We start from the raw sequence: 10176 nt of genomic DNA on the forward strand, positions 1-10176 counted from the left end.
CTGCCCTCTCTGCACAGGCTGTCACAAATGGTGTGTCTTCAGCACATGTGAACCCAGCTGATAACGCTGGCAGCTGCTGAGCTGCATGGGGCCGAGGCCTTCTGAAAAATGCTCTGCTTCCTTAGACTCTTGAATGCGGAGTGAAGAGCCCCACTTTAATTGCCCTTCTGCTTGACCCTGGGAAGGCACTGGGAGCAGCAGCATTGCAAGCAATCATGCTGAGCAATGGGAGCAAATCGATGCTAATGAGGGAATGTTGGAAATGCCCTTTTTGGGTGTTGCTTTGCTGTGCTTATGCCAATATTAGCTATCAGAGGGGCTGGTGTGAAGATGGGTTCCAGAACATGGCCTCAGGATGTTTTCAGGGGGTATTTCCTCATGTTTCTTTCCTCTTATGTGTTTTCTCCTATTGCTGCCCTACCAGCAGAGGTGCTGGCCAGCTACTCTCCACCCTCTGAGGGCGCAGAGTGCACTGTCAGAAAGTTTGCTGATGACACCAAACTGGATGGAGTGGCTGACACACAGGAGGGTTGTGCTGCCATTCAGTGAGACTTAGACAGGCTGGAAAATTGGGCAGGGAGAAATGTAATGAAGTTCCAAAAGGGTAAGTGTAGAGTCTTACACCTGGGAAAGAACAACCCCACGTATCAGTAGAGGTTGGGGACTGACCTGTTGGAGAGCAGTGAAGGGGAAAAGGACCTGGGGGTCCTAGTGGATGGAAGGATGACTATGAGCCAGCAATGTGCTCTTGTGGCCAAGAAGGCCAATGACATTCTGGGGTGTGGTTAGTAAATTGAGAGAGGTTCTCTTCCCCCTCTACTCCGCCCTGGTGAGGCCGCATCTGGAATACTGTGTCCAGTTCTGGGCCCCTCAGTTCAAGACGGACTTGGAGCTGCTGGAGAGAGTCCAGTGCAGAGCCAGAAAGATGGTTATAGGAGTGGAACATCTCCCTTATGAGGAGAGACAGAGGGAGGTGGGGGTATTTAGCTTGGAGAGGAGGAGACTGAGGCGTGACCTCGTTAATGTTTATAAATATGTAAAGGGTGAGTGCCAAGAGGGTGGAGTCCTGGCCAGTGACAGGACAAGGGGCAATAGGTGGAAGTTGAGGCATAAGAAGTTCCATGTGAACACGAGCAAGAATTTTTTTCACTGTGAGGGTGACAGAACACTGGAACAGGCTGCCGAGGGGAATTGTGGAGTCTCCCTCTCTGGAGATATTCAAGACCTGTCTGGATGCATTCCTGGTATAGGTGATCCTGCTCTGTCAAGGGGGTCGGACTAGATGATCTTTCGAGGTCCCTTCCAGCCCCTAACGTTCTCTGATTTTGTGATTCTTTCTCTTCCCTAAGCTCTGGCTGTGCTGCCAGAGGCAGGCAGGCAGCCCAGAGGAGAGACAGGCAGGCCGCTAAGCTGTTCCAATCATTATTCCATAGCAGATATGACTGCTGCATTCTCATGTAAAGCAATCAAATGGCTTCACAGAGATAAGCTGAGCCAAACTTGTGATTGTTGTAATGTTTCCAAGTAAGGGAACCAAACAAGAAGGGGCATGGTGGGAAGGAAGCCTTTTTCCTTCTGTTTGTCAATGTACCTCAGTAGATGTTAGCAAAGAGCATGTTCAGAGTTCTTAAATTATTTAAAACTTGGATCATCTATTTTAACTGTGGGATTTTTTTCTTCTGTAAATCAGACTATTTATTGCGCAAGTTTTCTTAACCAGTGGCTTTGCTGATTTGGAGGAGCACAGAGTACAGAGTTGCTGAGCCTAATTGGTTTCTGGATTAATTGAGCTCCTGTTTTTCAGTTAGAATTTACTGGGAGCTGGCACTGTAATGAGACAGGCCACTGGGATCCTTTTCCTTTTTGATTACCTATGAGCTTTGTTTGCGTATTTTTAATGGTTGCCTGTGAATAACGTCGGGCGTTGTGCTGGGAGTTGGAGAACAGAGGAGAGAGGGATCATTTTGTCTATTTTCGTTGCAGTCCTGAGTCTGAAAACATCTCCCATCCACCTCCTTCCTCCCACACCAACACTTGCACTTGTTGTGACTTTGAAGGACATCTGGATCTCTGATCTCTCAGCTGAATAGTGTTTGGCCTGTAAATTAGGGTTTATGGCTTCCGTTTGTCATTGACAAAGTGAGAATTGCACCCGTACCAAACCATATAAGTTCCTGTAGCTGGGACAAAGACTGTGAGGAACATTTTTTTCTTGGTTGAATTATCTAAATGAAGCTCATGATGCTTTGGGCCCACTGGTTACACAAGGAAGAAATGGGAAGACAGAGGAGGCATCTTTCTCTGTGCTTCCCCAGGAGCAGCGCAGCGATGTGCAGCTCAGACCTGGGCTGGCAGTGTCAGAAACCATGTGTTCCTTGATATATAGGTAGAAGCAGAGACAGTGTATGATAGCAGCTGCTTTATTGTGAGGTAGTTCTACAATGGATCAGCTTGAACTGCTGAAATCAGTCGGACTGCCAAAGAATGGGCAACTTTATGTAATTTTTTGGATAACAGGATACATCTTGGCTGTTTTGTAGATTGCTTGGTAACAAGTTGTATACAAAAGGTACAGCTCTTGAATGAGCCCCTTCTATGGTGAGAGGGCCAGTCCATTTCAAGGAGACGGAGTAGTTGCAGCCATTGGGACTCTTGTTCTGTCATTGATATTCTTTCCTATCTTTGGTGAAAAGGAACAAAAGGTACTGTATTTTGTGTCTGCCACATGCTTATATGCTGTCACAGACACAGATTGTTCTGCAATGTAAATATGTGTAGTTTGGATCTTAAGACAGAAATTATAGAGAGGAACTCCCTACATTTTATACATATTTTGTAATGCTAGAATTCAATATTAGCCCCCATTATCCCATACTCAGCTGCAACAATACCTTTCTCCTGTTTTTGACTGCTGCAGTGTCACATCCCTTCCAGATGTGGTTGTGATTTTTCCCTGTACACGAACCCCCCAGTGTAGTCCTTTCAGCTGACTCCTACTTTCCCTGTGCAGTGAGCACAGCTCTTTGGGTTGTACTAGTGTACCTCATACAAGATAACTAACTGCAGTGGCAGTAGAGATTTCCACTTTGCTTAATTTTCCATTTAAGTCTAGTCAGCTTCCACACCTGGAACAAGTTCATTATTTCCCCAATGCCTCATTTCACCAGGTGAAGGGTTCCCCAGGTTAAAGTTCCAACACCTTACCCATCTTTCTTCAGCTGACTTGCTTCATTCTGCTGACAAAGCCAGGCTTACATGGCTGAACCACCAAGGGCTTTCTCACTCCAGATGGCCTCATTTTCCCTGTGCCTACACACATTGCTCCCATTTCCTCTATCCCTCTATCAAAATTATTAACAGAAAGGAAAGATATAGCTAAACAAACTATATTGGTTCATCGTGAACTCAGCTGTTACACACCTGTAACATCCGCGGTTGGGTTTGTGCCTTTTAAACTGTCTTCTGAAGAGATTATTTGCAAGCAATATAAGCCAAAACCAAATGGAGTATTCGTGTGGTTCCCTTGCTATGCAAGCAGGTATTACTATGAATAAAGCAGTGCATCTGTAGAAGGGAGCATAGTTGAGACTTCATAATCAAAAATAACTGCTACAGTTACCAAGATTTTTCCTTTGGCATACCTCTATAAATATTAGATTACAAGACACCTGAGGGCATGCATCATCTGATCCTGTAACAATAACACCTTGAGGGAGTTGACAACTTTCTCCTTTTTGTCAAGTGTCTAGGAAGACACTAAGGTATACAATTAGTAGAGAGCATAAACATATGCTCTTGCATGTCCTAAAGCGCCTAATACTGTATTGTATCCATCATAGAGTGTTATTATTTCTATTCCTGATGGTGCTGCTGTTGTCACTGAATGGCCAAAATCCTCGTACCAGTGGGGTGAGAGGAAAGGGAAGACAAAGGAAATATTTATTGTTAAGGTGGAGGAAAAACCCAATCCAACCCAAATATGCAATGAATTTGGCTAAATAATTCGACAGAAAAATAATTATTCCAAAGCTATATCTGGATCTTCCTTATCGTTTTGTGTAACGGTCCTGTGTTTGCCTTTCCCATACATAGAATGAGATGCTGCACAATGAAAACTCCCACAAATTTCCCTGTCATAATATGTATTCTTATTGCTTCATTTCTTGTTAATGAATTCTGTTTTGCAGAACTAACCAAAAGCAATTACCATTTACCTATTTTCCGTGTAGCTCACTTCAAACACATTTCTTGCACACATTCTCAAAGCTGAAGGACCTGACAGAGGAAGATCCAAAACAGCACTGACCATGGTATGCCCCCACAACCTGACCTGTGCCTCACCTGAGCAGCATGATGCAGTCAGCTATGCTAAATTATGGTGGGGTGATGGGTTTCCTCAGTTAGGTATCATCTGAGGGGATTCAAGTGAGGAAAGGGACCTTGGAGGTCAGGCAGTGACACTGGTGGATGTTAGTGGTATCAAGAGGTGAGGAAAAAGGAGATTAATAGTGGGAGAGTGGCTAGCAGTGACACTGGAGATTAGCAAAGTCTGGTGTAGCTGGTTAGACCAACTACAGCAGAATGAAATGTCACTCTGCTGGGCTGTTTAGATGAGGAGCTGGGGATGAGGGTCATGTTATGGGAATGAGAATGAGTAAGAAGGTTGGATGAGACTGGATGAGAAAAGCCCAAATTAGACACTGGTAGACAAGAGCAGGATTGTCTGAGGACAGAAGAGCATGGTAAAAAGCATATGAATACATGAGAACACAGCTGTCCTACAGCTCAAGAAGGATTGTGATGCTCCTGAGTCTCACCGTTTTTCTATAAGCAGCAAATACTAGCAAAATCTCATGGTAAATTGAGAGTCATGCCCTCTTTCTCTACTGCTTGTCCACTCAGTGGCACTCAGCTATTGCCTTCTGGTAGTCAAGCTAGTTCAGCAGCTGAGGCTTCTTAATACATAGGGAGGCTCCAGGGAGGAGCCAGGCTTGCTGATGTCTCACTGAAGTGCAAACACAAAATCACATGGAATTACATCAAATATATATGATAAGAGCATTCAGACTGTGAAATCAACCACTACAGGGGTCAGAAAATGTCAAAATTAAGGTTGACCTGGCAAACTTAGTTTGGCCACATGTGTTGTCTTTGCAGGACAACCCCTCCACCTCCTCCCCCACCAAGTTGTCATCTTTTTTCAAGGCAGATGAAGATCGTGCCTTAGAAATTAATCTTGATTGTACTGTGACGTGGTCATTGTCAATAAATTACTTCCCTAATTTGTAGTAGAAGTTGAAAGGCATATGGAAAACGAGACTGAGGGCCGTGGAAGAGAAGGGAACAGGTTGCCAAGGGAAGTAATTGAGGCCCGATCCTTGGAGATAGTCAAGGTCAAGTTTGACAGGACTCTGGGCAACCTGATCTAATGGAGGATGTCTCTGCTCACTGCAGGGAGGCTAGACTAGAAGACCTTTGGAGGTCCCTTCCAACCCAAACCATTCTATGATTGTATGAGATATTCTGAAGGGAGCTGGTACCACTTTTAGAACTAGCTCTGCCAATCCATTTCTAATTTTTTTAGATGGGTTATTAATTATATTTTCCTGATTTTCTGGGTACCCAGACTGAGAACCAGCTGCCCCATTTTCTCTGCAGGAAAAGTCAAAGTTAGCTGTAGTTAGCTGTACTTTGAATACAAAAGACTATATAATGTCCCATATTCTGAAAGATCAGTACTTCAGGTCAAACCCCTCATACTTCCTGAAGTCTTCAATGCTGCAGGTATTATCAGAGGATTATAAACCTCATCTCAGAGGCATTCAACGCATTCTGCATTGATGAACTCCACAAAAAAAAAACAAAAAACAAAAAACAAGCACCTTCTTTGAAGAAATCAGTGACTCGGAATTCAGAGCTGAGTTTATGTAGTCCAAACAGTAGATAAGGCACAAGGTCGCACAGTAAAAGGCGATTAAATGAAAGATTAAATGAAAGACTGAATAAATTTTTGTTCAGTGAGCACTTGTTATCCTGTACAGTGATTGAGGCAGAGGTCTAGCAGAAAAATAGTATCCAGTCATGAAATTAAAGACTTTGACTTAATGCATATAGGCAATTGGGATTTATGCATTGTCCAAGGAAATGTATCATGATCGCTCTTCAGTGTAAGACCTTGTGTTGTTTGAATCTGGGTATAATTAATCATGCATGAGGAATAAAAATACGGATGTGTAGAAGAGGAATGTGAAGAAACACATTCTTCCTTTTTTCTGGGCAAGTGGAAGTACTAATTTATACTGATCCCAGTTTGCATGGTAAGGTCTCAGAAGAGAAGAAATAGAAGGATACAGTGCTCACTGCAGCACTGCCACACATCTCTTTTGCAGAGGTTTAATACCTGCTAATGTTCCTTATGGTAGCAATTGAGAGATTCAGAAAATAGTACTCTAAGTCTTCCAATAGCTGCTGTAATGTGAGAGGGTGGAAGAGGAGGAAAAGGAGTAGCATGGAAAAGAGAGCTCCTTTCTACATAGAGAGCTATTACCCCATGGAACAAACTGGAGCTTTCTGCCTGGCAATCTGCATGGTGCTTCCTTTCTGTATTCTCTGTGTCATACTTGCTGACACACTTCCTAGGTTAGTTTCCTGCCCCCAGAGCTCTGCCCCTGGACTTTTCCAGAGATGGAGCTTTGCATACTTTATGTTGGAGTTTACCTGTGTGTATGAACAGTACTTAGTATTTTGCTGTAGCCATGATGATCTAAGGAGTTTGCCAAGAAAAGGCTTAGAAATAAGGGCAATGCATTTTATTTGACTCAGTAATGCAGTTAGAAAAATATGGTAAATTGACGTGAGGTAAACTGAAAGTGCTGTAAATCTGACCTACTGATATACAGGCTGTGGAGTCTGAGGTGTGCTATCCTGACCCCACCTTTAGTGCTGCTGTCTCCCCATATTCATGATAGGCTATGGCAAATTTCCTAAACTTTAAAAACATTAGTGCATGGGATAGAAATACATTTGTAATGGAGACAGGTACATAATGGGGTCATGGTACTGGTCTGGCATATAATTTTATTGCTTTTGGTGTAGAATTGGAATGGACTGTTAGCATTCCTGAGGATCTCTCCTTCGCAGTAAAGCTATCACTGCATTTCATTATGCTTCTATGACAAATCTGGGACCTTTTGCAAGCCAGTCTGTGCTTAATACAATGAGCAGCAACCACCCAGCAGCACCTTTCAGTGAGCTCCTTCAAAATGTCCTGTGTCTTATATTAGTTTGCACAGCCAGAAGATCAACAAGTCTTCTTTCTCTTCCAGTGCAGAAGTGCAGATCTTTTCTTTGCAAAACTTCTACTTTCACAGGAAATTTTGCTTTTGCAAATACCAGCTCATGAATCACCTAATGAAACAATTCAGAGCTGTTTTGTTTGGTTGTTTTTGTTTTTTTTTTTTTTTCAGACAGAAATATCATGTCAGCATTCATAAGAGCACTTACACTGTCTGTCAAGCAAATTTCAGTGACACATCCAAAATATTTTACCAATATCTTACTTGATGAGGATAGGGTGAGTTAAAAATTAAGCCACACATTTTGGTGTGATTATGCTCTCTTTGATTTTCTATCTTTCCTTCAGAAGTTAGGCTATTGTGAGAGGTCAGTGAACAAGCAAACATGACAATGTCCAGAACTGGCAAAAGTCTGGTTTAGAAAACAGCTGGGGTTTTTGTTTGTTTTGTTGGTTTGTTTTTTAATTCAATGTATAATATGAGATGAGGCTAGGTATTTTATCTAGGTGCAAATTTAAGTTGATAGTCATGATGCAGACTGTGCTGAATGAGCAAACTCTGAAATCAGAAACCAGTGTTGGCTGAGCTCTTTTGCTGCTAGGTTTCAGGGTTTAAGCCTAAAAACATCTTCCCTTTACTTCTTATCTGATATAGGTCAGAGAATCATTTGAATTATAGAAAAGGTATTTCCTCTTTTGTCATTCTTTCTGCAAATGTGTATTTCAATACAAGGCAGATAGCTCAGATTATTTTATATTCATAATGCATCTACCTCCAGGAGAGCCATGCAGCAGTGTGCTGATGCTGGCTGCAGGGTTATGTATTCTCAGGAGACCTACACGTTTAGAATGGATTCTTTTGCTCTCTCTTACCCCTGTCATCTCATGTTTTGCTATGATAGAAGCACTAGCAAATGAAAGGCTTGTTATTGATTTCTGTGCAGATGTTAATAATTTCCATGTAACTCCTCATTGGAGTGGCAGTAACTGATGTGCAAAATTTGACATCTTAATTATTCCTTAATGGAAAGGAGGGCCACTAACCTGAGATACAGCAGCCTATTAAACCTGGAACTGTGGATTCAAAGCAGCCTTGGGTCACAAGTGAAATGAGCGAGGCTGTCTCAGTATAGGCTTTATGGATGTTTATTTGCTTGTTAAAGACACCAGACTGACTTCAATGCGTCTGAAGCAGATGGAAGCAGAAATTTTGAAACAAAAAATGTTCTACTTCCAATATTGCTAGCCTAGCTGAACTCTCAGTACTGGAAATCTCAGAAGCACAATTATGAGCTCCCTAGAAATTTTGCTAGATGCATCAAAATATGCATCCCAAAATGTTATTGTTTACTCAGTCAAAAAAACAGGTTCAAAAATTTTGGTGTTTGTCTCTCAGTCCCATCCAGTAGGCATAGCTTCAGTTCCCAGCAGCTGCAGCTTTATGAAGAATTCCTGTGAGCTTTAAATGTTAAGTGGACAACCAAGTGCACATATGCACTGTAGGTCATTAACAAATACCAAACAATGAGCCCCAAAAATCTGGTCCCCAGCTACTGAATTTATTCCTGTCATTACAGTAGTGAAAGTAATTATTTTAGCAATAGGTAAATATCAGCCTAATAATTACGTATTAGCCATATGTAATTATCGTCCACAATTTTTAGTGTGGGAGAGATTCTTTTCAAGAGGAGGCCATTTCCCAACTAACCATCCCTCTGACCTCTACACCTTGCAGCTAAAGCTTCTTAAAAATTGTATTATGTATTTCTGACTACAGGATCAGACAACTCCTACAAAAATGTTCCATATGCACCATTATGCTGTTAAAAGTCATATTCTTAGTCCAGAGACAGAAAGCCCCACAATAAGGCATCAGCATTTCAGTAGCTACCCTATACTGAACAATAGAGTAAATGACAAGAACAGTATATTTGATTTCTGTCTCAGTGGAATAGAACATCTAATATGAAAGAACAACTGTACAAAGTCTTAAGGCTTGATTGTTTTGTGTTTCATCAGCATCATTCAAAATTAATTTTAGTGATTTAACTATTATTATTGAGTTACCCAGTGACCTAGAAGGCAAGAAAAAATTTGGGTCTTGTAATCTAACCTGTTACCCTTTTGTCCTCCCAAGCCTTGCCAGAGTTTGCTTGCACACTGTGCACAGAAGGGTAGCAGTTGATATTTGCTGCGATGGCTCCTCGACGGTTAGTTTCCAATGCTGGTCTACATCTCTATGATGGCAGTGGTAACAGTGCAGAAGGACTAAGGCCAGAAGAAAACAGAAAGAGGGAACTGAGCAGAAGAAGGAAGTTTAAAGTGTAGTCCAGGGTCTTTCAGCATGCTCTGCTGCAGACACAAAAATGTAAACTGAGGAAGGAAACTAATTAGGATTCCATTAAAAAGAGGATAAAAAAGTCTTGCTGAGACCCAAGTCACATCATGATGGTCAAAATGAAACCTTGCTCGCTAATGTAGTTTTAATTCATTGTATTTTGCAGGGACAGCAAGCTCACCATGTTGCTTCGGGAGTCCTTGGGGAACATGAACTGCCGCACCACAATGATAGCTCACATTTCAGCCGCTGCAGGGAACTACACTGAGACACTGTCCACCATCCAGATTGCATCAAGGGTCCTCAGGATGAAGAAAAAGAAAACTAAGGTAAGACAATGTATAACTCTTTTTTTGTAATGGTGGAGAAAGGAGAAAGAATCACTCTGAAAGATCCTTAGTAGGGTAGAGTAGCATGTAACAAAATAATTTATCATTTCCAAGGTATGTATGTATGTCCCCTGTCCTAGGCAAGTGGCTTAGAGCACATTGCAGAGGCTAGGAAGGGTTAATGCTTCAGGTTCAGACACAGTGGAGTCAGTTCA

The 10176-nt window shown here is 42.1% G+C and overlaps 1 protein-coding gene across 1 annotated transcript in view; it reads left to right on the forward strand.

Annotated features, from left to right (window-relative positions):
* The window catches only part of KIF26B (kinesin family member 26B), a 290280-nt gene that overhangs the window by 258320 nt on the left and 21784 nt on the right, over positions 1-10176 (forward strand). Inside the window, exon 11 of the mRNA XM_054397640.1 lies at positions 9799-9961. Coding sequence (XP_054253615.1) covers positions 9799-9961 — 163 coding nt within the window. The remainder of the gene's footprint in view (positions 1-9798; positions 9962-10176) is intronic.

Source organism: Indicator indicator, chromosome 2 (assembly GCF_027791375.1).
Source record: "Indicator indicator isolate 239-I01 chromosome 2, UM_Iind_1.1, whole genome shotgun sequence".
Lineage (NCBI taxonomy): Eukaryota > Metazoa > Chordata > Aves > Piciformes > Indicatoridae > Indicator > Indicator indicator.